Source organism: Arachis hypogaea, chromosome 6 (assembly GCF_003086295.3).
Source record: "Arachis hypogaea cultivar Tifrunner chromosome 6, arahy.Tifrunner.gnm2.J5K5, whole genome shotgun sequence".
NCBI classification, from domain to species: Eukaryota; Viridiplantae; Streptophyta; class Magnoliopsida; order Fabales; family Fabaceae; genus Arachis; species Arachis hypogaea.
Genome location: NC_092041.1, coordinates 115,886,562 through 115,909,791, shown reverse-complemented (window position 1 = coordinate 115,909,791; position 23,230 = coordinate 115,886,562). Strand labels below are relative to the sequence as shown.

The following is a 23,230-nucleotide window of genomic DNA, read 5'->3' as shown; positions in this document are numbered from 1 at the left end:
CTGTGTAACACTCAGTAATCTATCAATTAACTTATGCATCTTCAATAATAATAATAATAATAATAATAATAATAATAATAATAATATGTAGCAATAAGTATGAGTATATTCCAGTAGGGTTAAATAGCACTAAGAACTCTGAAACAATTTCTATAGTTTTACCACTAAAACGTCGTCGTTTAGCTCGGAATGTGATTCGTGCTGATGACTTGATCGAGAGAGGTTGGTGGTTTTAACTTTTTAATTGTCAGTGGCGAAACGACACCGTTGCAGCAGCAGTAGAGCTACATGAAGAGGATGATGACAACTTAATCGTTCGTATGTGACAGGTGGCAACGACTTCTGAGAAGTGAAAGGAAGGGAAGCGCAGCGTTGAAGAGATAGAAATGAGTAGAGGAGGAGGAATAGAAAACAGATCATCTTTAACTATTTTCTTTCTGGGTATTACATATTTTACTTATAATAATAAAGATATTTAGATTTACTTACAGTACAGAAAAATATGTTCTTCAAATTATAATTCGAGTAGTTTAGATGCTGCTTAACTAAAGATATTTAATTTAATTAATATTTTTATTAATTAAATTAATACTATACTATATGTTATAAATCCTTATTTTATATTATTTCTAACAACTTTATGACAAAATAACCTCTTTTTGTGATTGGTTAATAGTAATTTTTCACTCATCCAGAGAAAGAAAAAGAAAAATTTTTCCAAAAAAAAATTCCAAAGACAACTTAATTTCTGATAGTAAAAATAATCGAGCAAAAAAAAAAAAAAAAAATACAGGTTCCTGTAGGCAGTAGCCATAAGTGAAGGTTCCTACGATTTAGATACAGTGTGGTTCTTCTTTCTTCTTCTTTTTTCCCTGCTAGCTAAGCTTCCTTCTTCTTCTTCTTCATTGGACCATCCATCAACGACTTGTATCTTAATTATAACCTGTCAGATTTGTCCCACCACCGCCACAATCTTCCATCTTAACTACCGTTCACGATCCCGATCCCGATCTCATTCCATCGGATCGGGTTGCTTGCTGCACCGGCGTTGGTCACCGTTCACGGTTGCCGCATGTTCCTTCTTCATCTCTTTCTCCGTCTGGTGAGCTCTCCTTCTCCATCTCAAGCTTGTTAACTTTTCATCAATTCATTTTCCTCAAATGTCAGTCTAGGTCTGAATCCGTGGGAATGTGCATTGTGGTTAAAGGTGATGCTTAATTAAAGTTGCTCTTATTTTCGGCGATGTTTAATCAAAGTTAATTTAGCTGTAGATGTAATGGGCTTTGAATTGAATTCGAATCCAAGGGAGAATTAGCGTTGTTGTTAGGGAATACTGACAATGGGTTCTTGTATGGCTGCAAATTCATGGTTATGCTTGACTGTGTTGAACTTCGTCAAACTGAGTTGTCTGCTACACGAAATTGGGGATCCATTGATGCTTGTAAATTTGGATTGTGGTGTGTTATTGATCATTAGTGATTCACCTGGATAATTTGCAAATTTGTATTTTGTTCATATTTTTTGTTTTCCGAAGACCTCGTCTATTCTATCATTTATCTTTTTGCTTTTACTAACAATAATCTTTGTTGGTTTTCTTTTTACTTCTTCTCTCAAAAGGTAATACTGAAAACCCAAAGCAACCCGTGAAGAATTATTCGTTGCACAAACGAATATGGCTGATGTAACTCCAAGCTCAGTGGTGGTATGCATTACTTTTCGTTTCCTCTTAGCATCTGCAACCAGATGGTGTGGACTTTTATTTTTGCAATCAATTTTTTTATGTGTTGTGTAGAGCCCTGGTAGCACATTCGATTTGGGAGCGTTTGTTGGAGACTTAAATGTTGAAGACGATCTAGGAAGGTTAGATTATATTTCTTGTTACTACTATCGGTTTTTGTCATTTCATTTTTGACCTTTAAGTATTGAAAAATTGTGGATTCTGTTTTTTGGGTTCTTGTTGCAGTGATGATGTGTCGCTGGAAGGGCTTCAACAGGAGCTTGAAGAATGTAAGAATGATGAAGTGAGTTAACCATATTTTATTTTGTTCTTCAATGGAAACTCTATTAATTTAAAATTACATGATGTTCGAATAGCCTAATTTTTTCTCCTTCTTTTTAATTTAATCTTTTGTAACCATGATGGTTTTTTTATTTGAATATGCTATGTCCTTTTTTGCATGCACCTTTGTGATATTCCAATGCTTGTTCCTAGTCACTATACAACTATGACAGCAAAAACATTTTCTCTCTTCATGGGTTGGTTACAAGGATGAAAAGAAAAAAAAGGAGAAGAGAAGAGAAGGGGGGGGGGGGTATAGGATAATGATCTCTTCCTTTTAAAAAGGGGAAAAAATTAAACAAATGTGTGAATACTTCAATGGGTGGCTAAAATTTACAGCTCTTTTACTGAATGAGGATTACAATTAGGTTTTATCGCGCCCGTTCTTTGTCACTAATCACATAAGTTCTTCATATTTCCGGTTTTCTTTGCCTTTGAAATATTCTCCCAGTTAGACATGCATATGAAGTTATTAACTTGTTTTCATTGATGTAGGTTGTTGCAAACATACTATCCAAAGGCACAAAACTTAGGGATTATACAAAGGGAGTTGAAAATGATTTGCGCAAAGTCGAATTGGATTCAATTCAGGTTTGTTTTTAAGTGTTTTTGTAATGCTTTATAATAGCCACTCCATTTTTATTTGGTTTGCTGGACTTGACAATTAGTGTGCCTGTACGATTGCTTTCTGGTTAGAGAACTAACGTTACATGTAGGCTTGGCATTATGGAGATCATATCTCTGTAGGATTTTATCTGGTTCTAGGTTCCGTGGTTGCTGAAATTTACTAATCAATTAGTGTTCCAACTGATTTGTTTGTTGCAGGATTATATTAAAGAAAGTGATAATTTAGTCTCTCTTCATGATCAAATTCGTGATTGCGATAGTATTTTGTCACATATGGAAACTCTTCTAAGTGGATTTCAGGTGTGTTGCTCGACCCTTTGAGCACTTTAGAAACTTACTGTATTTATTTTGGATACATGTGACAGAATCTATTTTGAGTACATGCAGTTGGTAAACAGTTTATTTCACCCATAAGGCAGTTGCATTAATTTGGAGGGGTCATCTCTGTTATCTTGCTTATCTTAATTTTTGTTACATTAATTGACTGCTCTATATAATTGAGATGATTATCTACAAAAGTCTTTGAGCATATAATGGCAAAGAAATAATTGAAATCTGAGGTGGAACCATAGTTCAACAAATCGGCTAAGTGCCTGCAATAATATGGAGAACTTATTCAACTGTTTGAAGTACATGCTCTGTGGATATTGAATATTAAATACTAAAATACTTTGTGCTTTTTAATCAGGCTGAGATTGGTTCCATTAGTTCAGACATTAAGATTCTACAGGAGAAGTCTATGGATATGGGTTTGCGCTTGAAGAATCGCAAGGTATGGCTGTTTTATTTAAAATACTCCCTCTGTTTTACAGTTCACTTTTATAATTTATATTTTTTCACAAATAATTGGTACCAAGGATAATTTTGTAAAATGCATTTTACTATTTATAACTCTGATACATTTCTATCATTTCCTTAATCCAATTGAACATTTAAAAAGGGGCTGCTAATTAAAAACAGAGGGGAGTAAAGAAAATTTAAAAGGTGTTTCTTGTTTGTAACATCATTTGGCCTTTGCTTAAATACAATGGGAAATATGGACAAGCATTATGCACCTAATTTTCATGTTGATATGGGAAGCAAACTGCATAAAAAGGCTATTTACATTAACATTTTGACAAGTTTTGTATGTAGTAAAAGAGTTTTTCTTCTCTCTTTTTTCCCCCCAAAAAGGTGGCTGAATCCAAATTGGCTAAGTTCGTCGAGGACATTATTGTCCCTCCAAGGATGGTGGACATTCTTGTTGATGGAGAGGTATTTATGCTTTTTCATACTCTTCTCTCCAGTAATATTGGCTTAATTGTTTTTGATGGTATACTGTATACATTTTAATCTTTTCTAGTAGTATTGTTTCCATCTATCTTCTACATCAATGAATGCTATCAGTTTTTTAGGCTTTGAAACAAGGGTTTTATTGAGTATTTCCCATATACTTTGATCGTGACTTTTTCTTTAGTAAATGCATAAAAATGAAAATATATGGCATTGGAATTGAAGTAGCTGGTGGATTTTTAACTATATCTTGTTTATTAGTTTTGAATTATATAGGCCCTTTAAAAACAATTATTCTTTTGGAGTTGAGAATATGTACCCTAGGTTGACAGCTTATTGTTGCTGAATAGATGTCTCTCTCTTTTGACATTTTAGCCTTTAATATATTTTAGCCTTTGCTTTATATGTTTTAAAATCCCTGGACACTACACAATATATGATGTGCCTATGCTTAGCATACTCATGTGCTATACTTTCATTCCCTTTTGGTTACTCTTTTCCCCTTTCCTTTCTTAATCTTTTGGACTTTTTCCAGGTCAATGAGGAATATCTGAGAACACTTGAGACTCTGAGTAAGAAACTAAAGTTTGTAGAAGTGGATCCCATGGTTAAAGCTTCAAAAGCTCTAAAAGATGTTCAACCTGAGCTTGAAAAACTCCGGCAGAAAGCAGTGTCTAAGGTTGTCAATAACTGTAAAAGTATTAGCATGAGCTTTTCTTTCTATAATAAAATATCTTGTAATATTTTATTTTTAGTAGTTATTACATAAACAATTATATTTATCATAGCTATCCATACATCTGCAGGTGTTTGACTTCATTGTACAGAAACTGTATGCGTTGAGAAAACCCAAAACAAATATCCAAATACTTCAACAAAATGTCCTTTTAAAGTACAAGTGAGTTTCTTTTAATGGTTTTTAGAACCCTGTAGCTTGATATGATGATAACTGCTAAGCTATAAAATCAAAATTTAAAATTTTATCTACAAGCTGTTGATCTCATGGAATGTTGTTAATGAATAAACACTCAAGAATATTTGTTTGTTCTGTGATAAGAACCATGGGGGGACTTGGGCCAATCATAATGGGCCTAATTTTAATTGCTGAAGCATTAGTGACACAAAGATTGCAAGAGGAGTAACAGAATGTGTATGTAGGTGTGGCCATGTGGCTAGTTTATAATGGAGGGAATATCAGAAAATAAGTTGACAAATCATTTTAGTTACTTTGTGAACTTTGGATTTTGCTTTGAATCTAACAAATCGAAATTAAAAGTGTAGATATGTCATTACTTTCCTCAAGGAACATGGCAAGGAAATATATAATGAAGTTCGAGCAGCTTACATTGATACGATGAACAAGGTAACTCTTGAAATCAGAGTCATCCATTGGGATTTTGACTGATTTATAATTTTTGCCTATGTCTACAATATTGATGTTGCTATGAGGAGTGGACAACGCTTTTGCTTGCTCTTGATGTAATTATCTTCAATTTTGTTTCAATGGGGTGTAAAGGGATGTATGAATATTGATAGTATGTGAGACGTCAGGCATCTCTGTGCTGGCCTGCCATATTCAGGGAACTGCTGTCTGGAAGCTGTTACTTTGTTTCTGTGCTGGTTACTATATTGCTGACCTCCATGCTTTGAATGGTCACTTAAACTTTAGAATATTGCTGTTTGGATTGTTGTGTGAGCTCAGTTGTCTTATTACTGATCCGTGTTACATTTGTGAATTAACAACTTTTAGCGGCTACTTCAATAGTGTGCATGTAGAATAGATTGATTTTAAAGGGAAACAGTGAAGTTGAAGAGAAATATGGAAACTAATCTAATGTTGTTATATTTTTGCAGGTTCTCAGTGCTCATTTCCGTGCTTATATACAAGCTCTGGAGAAACTACAGCTGGATATAGCAACAGCGGAGGATTTAATTGGTGTAGAGACCAGAAGCAGTGGTCTTTTCACAAGAGCAAGAGAACCACTAAAGAATCGTTCTGCTGTTTTTGCTCTTGGGGACAGGATCAATATAATAAAGGTATAACTCAATCTAGAAAAAGGGGGAAAACCATGTAGAATATTCATTTTCTGAATGCTGAGTCAACTAAGATATACAACAACTAAGTTTTGTCAAAAGCTGCCTGGAGAAAGATTTCTTTTTCTTCATTGGGCTGTATTATATTTCTATGGGTTCTGTGGGTGCTGTTGGTGGTTTTATGAATTGATAATTGTACCTTGATTTGATAATAAAAAAAAAGGAAATGAAAAGAAAAGAAAAAAAGGGAGAGAGATTCTTCTTAGGAAGTATTTGCTATACTTTTATTAGTGATGTTTAGTTTCTCCTAGGCTCTGGTATGATTACTAGGAATTTATGTCATTAGATGACTCCGATCTCCACAGCTTGTACGAACTTCGGATTACTGCCTAAGATTTGACATTATTATATTGTTCACGTTTTTAACAGGGAATTGAGGAGCCTGCTTTGATTCCTCATATTGCTGAAGCTAGTTCTCTTAAATATCCATATGAGGTTCTTTTCAGGAGCTTGCAGAAGCTGCTTATGGATACTGCTACTTCAGAGTACACTACAGTTTTCTGTACCTCTTAAATTGTCATATAAAATATTAGTGTGCATAAAACTTACGGTGATATGCATGTTTGGCATTATCTTCTTTTGTCTGCAGGTATAATTTCTGTGAAGATTTCTTTGGAGAAGAAAATGTATTTTATGAAATCTTTTCAGGTATCTGAATTCTTTAATAGTGTCTTCACTGTACTCACAAATTATACAGAAGATCATTATATTAGTAACACCAATGAGCTGGGATGCTTGGCAAAATTAAATAATGTAGCATTGAAAATTCAGTACTGATGTGTTAGGGATGAAAATTTAAGCTCGTGATTTATAATGTTTGCATGGGATTTTATTTGAAGTGCTGAAACAATTAACTTAAAGTGAAACCATTCTATAGTGATCTCCAATGCTCTGAATGTTTTCAGCTCTTTTTATTTTTTACTTTTTGGTATACAAATACTTGCACACACCAAACAAACAGTATCATTTTCACGGTGGCATTTTATTTTATTTTATTTTATTTTTCACTTCTGGCCTCAGGTTCTAAGTGGACTATTTTGTTTGTTCTTTGGTATTGTCAGGTCCTTTCGGTGTCATTGATGAGCACGTCAATACAATTCTTCCAAACTGCTATGATGCTATAGGATTAATGCTTATGATTCTTATAATTCGGCAGCATCAGGTAATGTTCAACTTGTAGCATTCTGGTTCAGTCCTTTCAATAAGGACAACATATTAAAGCCAACATGGAAACACCATAGTGAGAGCTAATTTGACTACTGTTGCAGCTGTCCTATTGTAGGTATAATGCCAACACCTGATCTTAGCCACCTTCCACCTATCCTGGAATTCCCAATTTAGTTGTCGTTTGGGGATATAAATCATATCTCAGGAAGTAAATGCCAAAAGTGAATAATATCCAGAAGATCTATGTAATATTGTGATGCAAATACTGATGAACGCATCCTCCTATACTGTATAAAGCATAATACCATGATGATCTGTGCTTGTGATACAAGCTTACCGTGATAAAGCTTTGTTAGAAATGTGTAACACATAATAGAATCTTCAGCACAGTTAGCATTCAAATTAGTTCCGTTCCCCAGATCATGTTTCAGCTGAAACTAAACTTGTTGTTTGTGTTGGCAAAGAATAGTGCTTTTACAAATGGTTCACTTTTCTCATTTCAGCTCATCATGTCTCGGAGGCGTATTCCATGTTTGGATTCTTATTTAGACAAGGTCAGTTAACACAAGTCTTTTCTTGATCACTGATAATATTTTAAAATGAATAAAGTTAACTGCTCATGAATAGCCTAGGGTTCTTGTTCCCCTTCCACTGCATTTTTGTCTCTCTTCTTGCTTTATAGTCCTTTTACTACCTCTGATATTTTTTGTGCACATTCTTGGTTTTCTTACTCCCTTGCACTTACAATATATTGTGTCATTTATGTACTTTTAATTTAAAATTTTGAGGGACATGCAATTTTGATGGTTCAAATGGATTAACATTAACAACATAAAAGAGTCCATGAACCTGTGCAGCATATGCACCATGGAGTTTAACTGAAGCTGATTCCGAATTGGCAGGTTAATATTTCTCTATGGCCTCGATTTAAGATGGTATTTGACATGCACCTCAGCAGCCTGCGTAATGCTAATGTGAGGACTTTGTGGGAAGATGATGTTCATCCTCACTATGTCATGAGGCGTTATGCTGAGTTCACCGCCTCGCTTATCCACTTAAACACTGAGTATGGAGATGGTCAGGTCAGTATAAGAAAAAAGGAGAATCATCAACTTTTCTTTTGTACGTACTCTGACATCATGACAAAATTTATGTGCTTAATTACAGCTCGAGTTGAATTTGGAACGGCTTAGAATGGCTGTTGATGACTTAATAATCAAGCTTGCCAAGAACTTTCCAAAGCCAAAACTGCAGACAGTGTTTCTTATAAACAATTATGATATGACAATTGCTGTTCTGAAGGTAGGATCTACAATCTGATTCTTTTTTTATAGTTGAGCTATATGTGCATCAATCTAAAGGTCAAGGGTGTCATTAGACAAAAAAGTTACTTGGACGAGACCCCAAAAGAAATTAAAAAATAAAATGAAATAAAATCACATAAAACATTGATTTCTATAGTTTGCTCTAGCAATTTGGAATTTCCTTGAGTTTTGTTCATCTGAAATTTTCTGATGATCTTGATTCCAGGAAGCAGGTCCTGAAGGTGGGAAAATTCAAATGCACTTTGAGGAGCTACTAAAGAGCAATACAACATTATTTGTGGTAATTGCAATAATCTCTTGTATATCTTGTGTCACCACAAACAAAAATTTTGTGGGAACACGACTTATAATCTAAAACAACCATGCTAGGTGTACACCAAAATCAGTCACTAGTGTAGAATACACATTGAAATACAAAATACATATTAAAAATGAATTAAACTACACATGGAACAAAAATACATGGTGGCTGATTTTGGTGTACAAATAGTATTTTTGAATCTAAAAGTAGATTTTTTTTAATAATAATAATAATAAAAGCTGTTTTGAAAAGGTTGTCATGTTTGGTAAAAATAAACAAATAGATAATAAGCAAATAATAATTCCAAGCTGAAAAAACGCTTTATAATCATAAGCAACTTTTTCAAGCTTTTGACTAGAAGCAAAACTCGCACCTTTAATATAGCTATTAAATTCTATTTTATACATCCAAACATAAATTACTTTGAAGGTAATTATCTAAAGATGAAATGATTTTGACATAATCAATTATGGAGAAAAAAGAAAAAGGAAGCAATTATAATTATTGAAAGGAGGAGAAATGGGAAAGTATAGCTAATGATATGTTTTGGGAGAACTTAATTTATCCTTATGCTTTAATACATAGTCATGTTGACACTTTCTCCAATCCATGCAGGAAGAACTGCTACAAGAGCATTTCAATGATTTAATCAAGTTTGTAAAATCCAGAGCCTGTAAGTATAAGAAAACTCTGAAAATGTCAACACCTTATATGCATTCCATATGGATTTTAGAAAATATTCTGGTTTAACTGTGCTTGACTTTTCAGCGGAGGACTCAACGTCCAGTAATGATAAGCCGATAACCGTGGCCGAAGTCGAGCCACTGGTGAAGGATTTTGCGAGCAGGTGGAAGGCTGCGATAGAGCTTATGCACAAAGACGTGATAACTTCTTTCAGCAACTTCTTGTGTGGTATGGAGATCTTAAGGGCCGCATTGACTCAGTTGTTGCTTTATTACACCAGACTCTCTGATTGCATCAAGAGGATAGTTGGTGGTTCTGCATTGAACAAGGATCTTGTTTCCATTTCTTCAATCATGTATGAAATCAGGAAATACTCAAGGACTTTCTAATTCCCAACCCATGATGTTCGGTTTATATATTATGTAAAAGAAAGAAAATTTTACCTCTTCTATTTTGAAAGTGAGATGCTTTTAAGTTTTTGTACTTCAGGGTACATTTATAGGTCCTGGAATTAGTAACTAGGTGCTATGATTATTGAATTCCATTAATTCACTAATGCAGACATGTACAAATTCATGCAATAGATGTGTATCAGTATGACAAGTTGCGAAGTGCGAACAATGAAGGCTTTAAAGTTCTTTATAGACTCCACAAAGAAAGGAATCTTTTAGACCAGATTTTTATTATGATAATTGATAAAAAATTTCATGAACTGGGAGGTTGACTGTCAAAAACATAGCAAACGTTCCATCATAGTGTGGTGGATGCATTAACCCAAACATAGCCTATGTCACTACGTTTCTTTATTATGACGAGTAATGAATTATTTAGTGCATGAAGAACAATTGAATGTAATTAATAACCTAAGAAAACTAGAACTTTATAATAATTACAGTAATGCAAAATTGCAAATTATAAATGAACATTACACTTGGCCACGGGGAAGAGACAAGGAAAAAGAATTTAAATATTTTTCAAATTAGTAGTACATGAGCAGAATAGCAACTTTTCTCGTATTTGATGGGTCAGAAAGAAAAATAAAATAAAATCATATAGTGGTAAAAGAAAGAGAATGAGTAAATGTATGATTTTAGCTTCATTATTTAATGTACGATTCAAATTTAAAATTAAAAATATTTTCCCTCTAATAAAGAAAGAGACATCATCTAATAAATCTTGCAGATTTTTAATTTATATAGCATGGACAAGAATTATAAGAAAAATATGCACCAAAAAATTGAGGAAAAAAATTCTAGATATAAATTTAATTCTCCGTATTACTCAAAATGTGAAAATTGGAATTAGTTACATTTCAATTCCGAGCTATGCTTCATTGCAAACACCAAACAAGAAAGGGGTAAAATACACATAACATAATGTGAAGAGGCAACACAACTACACAAGAGATTAACACAATGGTCTGTTCAAGCTTGCATAACTTTCTGAAAAGTAGTACCTTCTCATGGATCTAAACACATACACAAACACAAATAATTATTAATTCAATTTAACAACACTGCCTAATTATTTTCTATAACTTAGTCCATATTTTTCAGTTGTTTTGAGAACAACCCTTTTGTGTAACCTCCAATTATCACGTAAAAGAATCTTTGCCCCTATGATATATAAAAGTTCAAGAGTTCCAAATCAACAACAATAAATACCTTAACATTCCCACATATCCAAATCAAAAAAACAAGATACAAGCCAAAGATTCAGTTGGCAAGAACACAGTCACAAAATGAAGATGCTGAAATTCAAGTTTCTTCAGATTCTTCTGTTGATTTTCTGTGCCAAACACACCATAGCAGAAAACAACATAGAACAATCCAAAAAAACATACATAGTCCACATGGAGAAGTCCACCATGCCAGCAAGTTTCAATGATCACCACAATTGGTTTGAATCATCATTGCAATCAGTATCAGAATCAGCAGAGATGCTATACACCTACAAGCATGTAGTCCATGGCTTCTCAACAAGGCTAACTAACCAAGAAGCCGAGGCGCTCTCGAAGCAACCAGGAATCCTTTCGCTCATACCGGAGCGCAAATACGAGCTTCACACAACAAGAACACCATACTTCCTTGGATTGGATCTAACTCTTGCTAGTTTGGATAGATTTAGCACCCATTTACCTGCCTCTGTGGCAGAGAGTGAAGTAATTATTGGAGTATTAGACAGTGGTATATGGCCTGAGCATGAGAGCTTAGATGACACTGGATTTGGCCCAATACCAAGTAGATGGAAAGGTGAATGTGAATCTGGAAAGAACTTCAATTCATCACACTGTAACAGGAAACTTATTGGTGCAAGGTTTTTCCACAAAGGGTATGAATCTATGATACCTTACTCATGTATACATTAAATAATCTTATTTGAGCTTACATGGAACATTATTTATCAAACAACTTAACAAACTTATTACGTGTTGTGTTGAATATTGATATCATTGCAACATAGGCATGAAGAATCTATTGGACCTATCAATGAAGAGAAGGAATCTAAGTCACCAAGGGATGAAGAAGGCCATGGAACTCACACCTTAACTACAGCAGCAGGTTCCATAGTTTCCGGAGCGAGCCTCTTCGGCTTAGCTCCGGGACAGCCAGAGGAATGTCAACACAAGCCCGTGTAGCATCTTACAAGGTATGCTGGAAAAGAGGTTGTTACTCCTCCGACATAGCCGCCGCCATCGACAAGGCCATCGAAGACGGCGTGGATATCCTCTCCATGTCCCTTGGCTCCAAACTAGACGAATACTACCAAGATCTTATCGCAATTGGTGCTTTCAGAGCCACCTCCCATGGAATTCTTGTTTCCATTTCAGCCGGAAATAGCGGCCCGTTTCCGGGAAACATATCCAACGTGGCACCATGGATGACAACTGTCGGTGCTGGTACCATAGACCGTGATTTTCCGGCGTACGTCAGGCTCGGAAACGGGATGACATACGCCGGATCATCACTCTACGTGGAAGCCTCGAGTAAGTTACTGGACACTCCCCTGCCACTTGTTTATGCCGGGAATGTGAGCAATTCAACATTGGAAAACCGCTGCGAAACAAACACACTGATTCCTTCTAGAGTGTCCGGGAAGATTGTGCTATGCAAGAGAGGAGGAAGTGGAAGATTCAAGAAGGGATTAGAAGTGAAGAGAGCTGGTGGAATTGGAATGCTTATAGGGAACGGTGAAGAACATGGAGAGGAGTTAGTTGCTGATGCACACCTTGTTCCTGCAGCATTGTTAGGGCAGAAAGCGAGTGATGCCATAAGAGATTATATTTTGTCTTGTTCGAATGCCACGGCTACGGTTTCCTTTGGAGGCACTCAACTACATGTTCAGCCTTCTCCGGTGGTGGCGGCTTTCAGCTCCAGAGGACCCAATCCTATCTCGCCCAAGATACTTAAACCGGATTTAATCGGACCGGGAGTTAACATCCTTGCTGGATGGACCGGAGCTGCTGGACCAACTGGTTTGGAAGAAGACAGTAGGCGCACCACCTTCAACATTATGTCCGGTAAGTGTTTATACTGAATCGATGATTAAGTGTTGACCAAAAATTATAAATTCTGATAATTCTTAACATTTCTCTTTCATAAATAATTTAACAAAAGCTTATTACTTATAATCAACACAATCAATTTGATTCACATTCATGAAAATTTGTAGAGAAAATGACAAATAGGTCCCTAACCTTTTGTCTCGCGAACATTTTTGTTCCTGACCATTGAAAAATACTTTTAAGTCCCTGACCTTTACAAAACTTGGACGGATCAGTCCCTCCGTTCAAATGCCTCCGTCAGGGACTGATCCGTCCAAGTTTTGTGAAGATCAAAGACTTAAAAGTATTTTTCAATGGTCAGGGACGAAAATGTCCGCGTGACAAAAAGTCAGGGACCTATTTGTCATTTTCTCAAATTTTTATTACTTTAACGTTAAAAGTGTGATTATTTTGTTACCAAAAGTATGATTATTTTAATGTTAAAAAATTACAAGTAAAACATATGCACAAATAACTAATAGATAATTTAGTGATTAATTTTTGGAACTTATAAAACATCTTTTTGTTTGATTAATTTTTGGAATTTATAAAATATCTTTTTTTATGTCTAATATTAAAATTAATTGTGGTCTCTTTTTTTAATAGTTTTTGAGAATTAGATTGAACCAATAAATTTGACTACGTTAACCAAAATTATTTTTCAAATTAATCTGATTTTGAACAAAAATCAATTGTGAACGAATTAGCCAAAGACAAAAATACCTGTCAAATTGTTTCAATTTTTAGCAGTTAATTTATTTAAAATAATAAAATACAAAAAAATTAAAAATAATATATTCATTTATGTTAAATTTTGAAGTTTCTAATTTTAGTTCTAATAGTTGAAGAGTGAATTCGATTTTGAGAATTTGCATTTTGTGATGCTAGTAAAGTTTGATGGTGAGCAACAGGTACATCAATGTCATGCCCTCATATAAGCGGTTTAGCGGCCATCCTTAAGGCAGCACACCCAGAATGGAGCCCTGCCGCAATAAGGTCTGCCCTTATGACAACATCATACACAACATACACAAATGGATACCCTATTATGGACATTGCCACACAACAACCAGCTACACCCTTTGACTTTGGTGCCGGACACGTGGATCCACTCCTAGCCCTTGATCCTGGCCTTATCTATGATGCAGATATACATGACTACCTCAACTTCCTCTGTGCCTCAAATTACAACTCTTCTCAAATTAAGGTTCTTGCTAGAACAGACTTTACTTGTGTCCCAAGCATGACCTACAGGGTTGAAGATCTCAACTACCCTTCTTTTGCTGTTCCTTTGAAACACCCAATAATAGTGTCCAATACTCAAGGACATTGACCAATGTGGGTGCCCAGGAACATATAAAGCTTCAGTGTCATTCCAGTCAGACACATTAGTGGAAATTGTGGTTGAACCTGAAACACTTACCTTCACTGAATTGTTTGAGAAGAAGAACTACACTGTGACATTCACATCTTCTAATTCAGTAGCTCTGGGCACAAATAGCTTTGCTTATCTGAAATGGTCAGATGGACAGCATAAGGTTGTTAGTCCGATTGCATTTAGTTGGATATGATTATCAATGAATGAATGAATATTAAAGTTTCTAACTCTTTAGATTAATTTAAAGGTAGAAATGCACGTACTGTTGTTTTTATGTAGTATTGATAGTTGAAAATCGTTAAATGATAATTTAACCAAATATATTAAATTATTTAATGATTCTCAACTATTAACTTTATGTAAAAATTAAAGGGCTTGCATTAGTTGAGTACCACTCTTTGTAATGCTTGCTTCGTTGTTGATCCAACGGGAGAGGATAATGTAACATCTTTTTAAGTTATAACATTAGCTTTGAAATGTTTATCATATCTTATGCCTCAAATGACATGAAAATTAATCTAACTTGATGAAAATCTTGTATAATCAATGTATCTATAGTCATGTTCATAATTAATAACTTAACAAGTCAGCCTACCAGGGATGACAATGTCACCAAGGCCAAGCATTGAAAATGGACGGGTAGAATCTGCTGTGGGGTGACAAAAGCTGAAAAATAATTGGAATGATCAATATTAGGAAGATATTGTATAAGGTATATTATTTAACTTCATATAAAGGAGGAGAAAATAAACTCAATTCACTCAGATAAGACTTTAACCTTTTTCAGAGCATCAAATGATTTAGCAACGCTAACCGCTAACCATCACTGGAGTGAAAAAAACCCAGAAAATGTCATATACAAATAGTCCAGTCTGCACAACACACGAATAGAAATGATACACACATCAACTAACAGGAAACACTAAAAAAAAAAGTGTAGTAGAAACTTTGTTTAAATACTAGTCTCTGTATAAAAGATTGGAAATCAACACAAAGTCAAGATATTAAAAAATGAGGAATTAGTTCTCCAAAACTTTTTCTTTTTTTTTTCAGAAAAAAAAAGAGCTTATCTAAATTTTCTCAAATGAAGAACACAATTTTTATTTATTTTATCATTTATTAATTTTAAAACACAAATATAAATACAGAATTATCTTAATTTAAATTTAAATAAAATATAATATAAAATATAAATTCAAATTTTAAATTTTAGTTCAAACTACTAAAAGAGTCATTAAAACAGACATGGCTTCCTCTGGTCTTGCAAACAAGTCAAAATCAAAACTACGAACATCGTTAAACTTGAATGAAAACCAACTTGGAAACAACAAAAAGACGAGAGAACAAAAAAAGGGAAATAACAGAAAATCTGTTTCTTTTTTTACGTGGAAAAAAAATCAGTTAAGTGATAGAAAAATGCTTGGGTGGAAAAATCAGTTAAAACCTTAAAAATTTTCAAATCAAAATTAAAATCATATCTAACATTCAATTAAAAGTTAAAACTGTGTGTATCCACTATCCAGTTAAACTTGAACGAAAACAAATTTGGAAACAACATAAACAAAGTGGAGTGAAAACTTGTGTTGTATCCAGTTAATTATTTTGAAACAGTATCTTATCATATCATATCATATCTTAAATTAAACTTACACAGGTTAAAATTAATCAAAATCTTCCTTAATTGATTTTTAAAAACAGAAAGTATTTAATTTTATCATATCTTAAACTCTAAATAAAGCACATCCTATAAATTCTGATTCATGAGTCTCACATTCTTGTGAAAAAAAAGTCTAACCTGTTTTTGGAAAGTGTTTCTAGTGTCATGGTTGCCAAGATGAGAAGCAAGAAAGCTTTGAAGGAGTTGTTGAAGCTGGATTTGAAAACAATAGAAGCTATGGCTCCTAATCCATTCTGCCTTACAAGAATTGACGTCGTAGTGTCCCTACACGATCCGGAGTACTGCAAAGTGAACCGGGCAGCAATTAAGGCAAACAAGAGTCTCTACTGCGAGGAGGACCGTGCGGAACTCAAGAGGTTCTCCAAAGCGTTGAAGATGCACCACTCTCTGGGAAAGGCAAGCATGAAAGAGAATAAAGGCAAGAGAACGCTGAATAAGAAGAATACTGCTGCATCATCGCCTTCAACAGGATCCACATCGACATCTACATCGCCTTCAACAGAATCCACATTGCCATCTACATCCCCTTCAACATCCACATTGACATTTACATTGCCTTCAACAGTATCCACATTGGCATCTACATCAACAGCAAAGACTGATATTCCAGAGCTTCCGGAAATTTTCAAGGCGATTATTGCTTCCCTGAAAGGATTTGATGTAACTTTTGTGATGCAAAGGAAGTTAACAAAGACAGACTTGGAGCCTAATAACAGCCGGTTAGCGATGCCGGAGAAGCAGATAAACGAGGAGTGCAAGTTCTTGGCACACAAAGACGCAGCGATTATGAGGGTTCTTGAGGCTCGGGATGGGAAGGGCGGCTGATTGGGATGAAAGTAGGGCTCGTAGAACCGTCAGGTGAAGTGTGCCATGATCAGGTTCTGAAGAAGTGGAATATGACCTCTGCATCAACTTATAATCTAGCGAGTTCTTCTTGGTGCGAAATTGCTAGGAGGAATCATCTCAAGAAAGATCATCTTCTCAACATTTGGTGCTTCAATGATGCCGCCAATAAGTTTTATTTTCTTCTCCATCATGTAGGCTCTGAACCTTTCGAGCCTTGCAATCAAATCAAGACTTAGCGTTAGTTTTAGGGTTTAAAACGGGGAAGGGTAACAAAATTGAGGAAACCTAAATGCTTGGCTTACCGGGAATCCTTGTTTTGCAGAAACAACACTCCAACGAAGGAAACCCTTTTTTGGGAAGTTCCTTTGGCTTTTTCTGAAGCTGCTGTTGTTACCTTCAAAAGAAGCATGAACTTCAGTCCCGAAGAATGGGGTGTGATTCCTCACGCTCATTATCGTTTTTCTGTTCTCATAACAAAAAGTTCGTCTTCTTAGTCCCTTGATTCGATTCAGAATTTGCAAGAGCAGATTGTTCTCTGTTGCGTGAATTTCAATGAATGAAACCAATTTTCTTTTTTCTGGCACGAAATGGAAAATTTAGGAAATTGGGGTTTCAATTTGTGTAGAAGGGATAATAAGTGTATAAGCATGTGAAAGAAATTGTGGGACTCCTTTTGTATTTTTTATTTTTAATAAAGTTTAGAGGAATATTTAGTTGCTTGTGGCAGTTGGATTAATAAAAAGAGAAAAAATCTTTTTAAACTTTTAACTGTATCATTGTTGAGGAGACTTAGCTTACCTTCTCATTAAATATAAGGTTTTTCATTAGCCATAACATAATATGGTTAAACTCTGAATTAAAAAAAAAAAAAAAGAGTTTAATTGAATAAAGTGGTGCATAGAAAATAAAGAACAAACAAAAATACTTAGCGATTTTTGTTCCAAGTTGTTTTTAATTTTTAGATCATTATAATATTGTGAGTTTGTTTGTTTTGTTTATTGAAAAAAAGTTTTATTTTTTTTAACTAAGAAATGAAAAATAATAATAATTTAAAAATTTATTATAATAGTTAAATTTATAAAAAATATACGAAGGTGTGATATTTATGAGTAATAATTCATGTATGTTTATTTTTTTTATAGTATCTTTCGAAGCGTTTAATAGTTTTATTTACTAAATTATAGATCCTCATACATTAAAGAGTGTGACAAATATTTTATATAGAGGACTTATATTAATTAAAATAAGACTTACGCGTGGACGGTAAATTAATAATAGTATATAATAAATATTAAAAATGGTTATGTTTTGTAGAATTAAAGTTAAATTTGAAATGTGCTTTGTTTAAAATAATTTGTAGTACAAAAAATATTGGATGTTAAAGTTGTACAAAGTGATATTTTTATTTGGTGATTTGATTTTTGCATTTGTTTTAGTTGATGGACTTAGTCTTTTTATGTGGCGCTCGTCCTCCTTTTTCTTTATTGGTTATTGTTAGAATTGTTGTTTTTTCTTTCTGTAGTAGATTCTTATGAAAACATGTTATTTATGAATTGTTGAGTTGTATGCACTTTCTATTATGTTTTCTTGTTCCATTTTTGCATGTATATTTTTCTTCTAAAGATGTGTCTTGAATTTGTATGGTTTTCTTTCTTTTTAATCTCTTGATGTAGTTTTCCAATGACATCTACAATAAAAGAACAAAAATGTGTAGATTTTTTAATAAAAATAATTAAAATAATATAAAATAAAATTACCTGTTAGTATTTTTCTTTGACCCACTTTGTCAGACAATGTCTCAAGTGATGCAAATTTAAAATAGTCTTGGAAAATGTTCAAAATTGGATCTTTAATTTCTTTCACAGTTGTGAGTAAAAAGTTTGCTTTATTGTATCTTTAATTGGCCTATATAGATCATTTGAATCTTCTATTTTTAAATTTTTATAATATAGACTTTTTCTTCTTGTAACAAATGTTTGAATTTGTTCATCATATTTCTCTTCACAATTATATGAAGATGTGTTCCTGCATTAGTAAATCATAGTTAATAATTAGTTAAAAAGGAACAATGAATAGCATATTAAAAGAAGTATACTTTTAATAATATCAAAATATAATTATATATAAAGTATTATAAAATAATATAAAAAGTATAAAAAGCAAAAATAATTAAACTATTTTTTCGTAAATTCAATTAAAAATATAATAAATATTTTTTTATCTTTTCATTAATATAATCATTTCTAAGCAAAGAGACTCTTCTTCATTTGGGTGTTAATGTTTTCTATAGATGAACTACGCAAACTTTGATAAACCAATTTCTTTTGTTTGGTAATATTATTCAAAGAATGATACTCTATTGAATAAGTTTGAGATGTTGTGTAGCTAGAAAATAAATTTTTCGTACTAAATTTGATGTCATTTGAAGGAATAGTGATTAGAAAGTTATATAAGTAGTTGAAATAATATGAAATTTGAATATTTGTAAAGTAAAATTTATTATGATTATTAATATTATTATTACATTTATAATATGAATGTTTATTATATTTAATGAATTATTTATAGAAATTAACAAATTAATTATTGGAGTTATAAATTTATTGTGTTGTTATAACGGTAAGATATAATAAATATATAGATATGAATTGAATGTTTTTATAAGTTATAAATTTTATTATAAATTTTTGTATATATATATATTTGCAGTAGGACTTTGTTGACCATAATCCTTACGCGCTCGGTTTTTAAATACCTCCACAGCTTCGTCTTTTACTATGACAAAATCTCGTTGACTGAACTTACCATAAACAAAACATGACAAAAATAAGAACAATTCAACTAATTAATTAACATTTTTCCCTATGCGATTTGCGCTTTGACTAATGTAGTGTCGTCAGTTATATTTGAATTTAGTATGGCATTCATGCTTTGACTTTTGTTTACATTAATAGGCAATGAAAAAAATCTTTTTTTTTTCCCTACTTTCTTAAAGATATTTTAATATAAAGATAATATTACAAATTATTAAATAATTAGTTATATTTGATTGGATATATCTGACTGAATATATTTAATTAAATTATTTAATAATTATACTATTATTTTTGTGTAAATTTTTTCATAAAATAGACAAGTAGTCATTTTTGTTTTGTATGTATGAAAAATTAAAATAAAACTAAAGAATAATATTGGAAGTGATATTTTAGGAGTTAAAGAGATTTATAATTTTTCTATTTGGTTTTTTGCAATGCATTCATTCCTTATTAAATGAGTTATTTAGACATAATAAATATATAAATATAAATATATATATATATATATATAAAATTATAAATATTAAGTTAAACAAGATAATTTTTTATTTTTTATTAAAAATAAAATGGTTTGACTATTATATATCCTAAAAATACATGTAATTATTATATATTTATCAAAATAAAATATTTAAAATTTTTTATTCATAATAATCTAACTTGTGCTCTATGAGCATAGCTAAACTCAAAGTAAAATACTTATCATATTAACTTGATATTTATTTAAACAAACAAATAAACTAACAATTTTTAACCCGAATTGGTTTATAATTAGTACCCAGCTAACATACATTAAAAAAATTGATAAATGATAAAGTCTTCATCTCTTTGTTAAACTCTCAAATAACAAAAGAAAAAATATATAATTTTCTTCCATTAATAACTTTACTTATTGCTCTCCAAACTCCACTTGACTTCATTCTTATTAATTTGATATATTTTATTGGTGAAAAACCACCCTAGTTCTCTTCTCTTCTAAAATTCAATAAATTATTTTTGATATTTTGAAAAATATATATAATATTACTTATGATAAGTTGATAACTTATTAGCTATGCTGATTTATTGAACTCTTTTCTTTCCTTTTTCTAACTTTTACAAAAGATATTATATTGAATTCTAAATTGTTTTGGAAAAAATTGTATCAAACTATGAATGTACCAAACAAAGAAAGAACTAAAACTCTATGAATTACGCTTAGGACCCGCTTCTTTCTCGTGAATCTATATTCTAAACTAATCAGAAATGTCTCACTTCTCACGGATCCATAATTTTTATTACGTCCTTCTATTTATATTGACGACCCATTTTCATTACCTTCTCTTTGTTCATCAACCAACACCGATTTTCTCAGTTGTTAGGGTTATAAAATAATTATTTTTGTTCCCATTTCTATTCATTTTCATTTTCGTTATTGTGTTTCATAATTCTAAATTTCGAGACGACTCATTTCTATTCATGACGTCCAATTTTGACCGGTGGAGAAAGATCCTTTCTTTGAAGCTGCCGAAGAAGTTCAGGAATCTGCAGACAGGTACTCTTAATTTGCATGTTATTCATCACCTTCGTGATGTTCTTCTAATTTGCTTTTGTATATTAATTATGTGGTATTCTTCCTGTAATTTGTAGCTAGTATTTTGGTTTTGGATAGAGATTTAGGGGCAATTTGTGATTTTTGTTTAACGTTATTCTCTAATATTGGATGTTGAATTCAGAAACCGGTTTGAAGCTCATGTAATTTTTTGTTTGTTGATTGTTATCATTGTGGTTTTGTTTTCAAGGTTGGAATCTGCATATAGGACATGGATTCGTTCCACAAAAATGATTCCAGCGTGTGGACTCTGATGAGCTTCGTAGAGATCTAAATACTGCTCTGGCATGCTAAATGGCAGGTAATTGATTTTTTGTTTGGAATAGCTCATTTTGTTTTCTGTGCAGCAATTTGGAGGGAAAATAGAAATAGAAAAATTAAAAACTGTGTTTGTATGTCATCTTGAGATGTTTTACATGCTTACATGTTATGTGGGCACTATGCAGTTAGATGAATTCAATCGGGCAGTTAAGTCGAGCTATAGCAGAAGCTCAATTGAGGATACAAGAAATAGGCACCGCGATTTTGTTGCTGCCATTGATGAGAAGATCACAAAAGTTGAGTATTCATTATATGAATCAGACCAATCGGGTGGTGAGGCACCTCGGCCTTGGGCGCATTTGGATGAAGGAGAACAAGATGAACTGCATTATTCTTTCGGGAATGCCAGCGACCGGAAATCCGCGATTAGTTGATACCAATTCAGTCAGTAATTGTTCAAAGAATGCACATGCTTTGTCTGGGTTGGGTGAAGCAAAGGAAGATAGATTAAATGCGCATCGTAGGGCAGCTAGTGCTAGTGCTGATATTGTTCTGAAAAATTGCAGATGTTCTAGTGTTTCGGTCCCCAATAGCAATATGGAATTCGTACCATGTGTTGAAGTGCCTAGGAATGGTTATAGAAAGCTGAATCATCAAGAACCCGATAATGCGCTACTTCCAATGACCGAATTGAAAAAAGGTTTGTTCTTAACCTGATCTTGCGTTTTGCTGATATGAAAACATACTTCAGTAGCACTTCTATTAAAGAAAAGAAAATTTATACATTGGTTGGTTACTAATACTCTAATTCCTTCTTATCTAATTGGAAAAAGGGCACAAGGCATCCTTCGAAAAAAAGTAAGAGTTGTCTTGAAAGTTCTGATGATCTTATGACAAGCAACTTTAGGATGGTATGGTGCCATTCAGAGACAGATTCGAAGATCTCAATAACCAAATGCGATACAGTCAACCAGTTCGAATAACAGTTTCCATTGTTGTTCTCCTTTGCTTGATTGGTAAGTTGTTTGTATCTCTGTGCACGTGTTTCCACATTCATATAGACACATGTACTTGCATGTCCTTCATTTCTTAGTGAAAAAAGCTTCTTGCAAACTTTGGAATTTAATAATTTGATAATTGAATGCCTTCGCTTATAAGTTGGGTTTACTAATAATCCTAGGTTATAGTTGATTCCTTAGTTGGAAAGGTTGCACATCGTTCATCACTTCCTGCTTATTCTTCCCTCTTGTGTTGGGTTGACTTGGCTCATATTGGGTTCCAAAATATCATATAGTAAACCATGGCTCATGAGAATTTGAATTTGAATAACTTGTTACTTTTTAGCACGCATGTTTTCAGCATCTCTTCCCAATTACCATAGATAGATTCCCTGTATTTGTATGTAATGTAGCTTAACACTTATCGTTATCTCTGCAGTTTAATGTGATTCGCAGCTATGTAGAAGAAAAGGCTTAGACACACGTTGATATCAGTTTGTAGCTGGCAAGAGCATGAGGAATGACAAGCTTTTGCTTCAAGCTAATTTAACATTTCAAATGCTTTGGATTTAATTTTATACCAACCATA

The 23,230-nt window shown here is 33.0% G+C and overlaps 1 protein-coding gene, 1 long non-coding RNA gene and 2 pseudogenes across 3 annotated transcripts; 3 read left to right on the top strand and 1 right to left on the bottom strand.

Annotated features, from left to right (window-relative positions):
• The first annotated feature begins 1,011 nt into the window (after nucleotides 1-1,011).
• LOC112756052 (vacuolar protein sorting-associated protein 52 A) lies at nucleotides 1,012-10,188 on the top strand. The gene is made up of 21 exons (XM_072197831.1): nucleotides 1,012-1,102; nucleotides 1,619-1,702; nucleotides 1,793-1,860; nucleotides 1,964-2,021; nucleotides 2,555-2,650; nucleotides 2,885-2,986; nucleotides 3,375-3,458; nucleotides 3,860-3,940; nucleotides 4,494-4,637; nucleotides 4,765-4,856; nucleotides 5,240-5,321; nucleotides 5,813-5,995; nucleotides 6,422-6,537; nucleotides 6,642-6,700; nucleotides 7,114-7,214; nucleotides 7,723-7,773; nucleotides 8,122-8,301; nucleotides 8,387-8,521; nucleotides 8,750-8,824; nucleotides 9,461-9,518; nucleotides 9,614-10,188. The coding sequence occupies exons 2-21, from the start codon at nucleotides 1,673-1,675 to the stop codon at nucleotides 9,916-9,918; spliced, it is 2,100 nt and encodes a 699-aa protein (XP_072053932.1). The 5' UTR covers nucleotides 1,012-1,102; nucleotides 1,619-1,672; the 3' UTR covers nucleotides 9,919-10,188.
• An 891-nt stretch (nucleotides 10,189-11,079) lies between these two features.
• On the top strand, nucleotides 11,080-14,678 carry LOC112756051 (subtilisin-like protease SBT1.7; annotated as a pseudogene).
• LOC140173540 (uncharacterized) lies at nucleotides 13,933-17,655 on the bottom strand. Of its 2 annotated transcripts, none has more exons than XR_011862763.1 (5): nucleotides 17,278-17,655; nucleotides 16,247-17,179; nucleotides 15,230-15,323; nucleotides 15,047-15,117; nucleotides 13,933-14,584 (listed from the first exon to the last, which is right to left on the bottom strand). It is a non-coding gene; the product is annotated as an uncharacterized lncRNA (long non-coding RNA). The 2 variants fall into 2 exon arrangements; XR_011862762.1 differs by having other exon boundaries at nucleotides 16,247-17,188; nucleotides 17,278-17,652.
• Nucleotides 17,656-21,249: 3,594 nt separating this feature from the next.
• LOC140173787 (uncharacterized) lies at nucleotides 21,250-22,360 on the top strand (annotated as a pseudogene).
• The last annotated feature ends 870 nt before the right edge of the window (nucleotides 22,361-23,230 follow it).

What these genes read in the sequence shown, in the direction of transcription:
- LOC112756052 (XM_072197831.1), top strand. Translation starts at nt 1,673, where the DNA reads ATGGCTGATGTAACTCCAAGCTCAGTGGTG. An exon ending in TAACTCCAAGCTCAGTGGTG is followed by an intron (nt 1,703 to 1,792) that starts GTATGCATTACT and finishes TGTGTTGTGTAG; the next exon opens with AGCCCTGGTAGCACATTCGA. An exon ending in AAGAATGTAAGAATGATGAA is followed by an intron (nt 2,022 to 2,554) that starts GTGAGTTAACCA and finishes TCATTGATGTAG; the next exon opens with GTTGTTGCAAACATACTATC.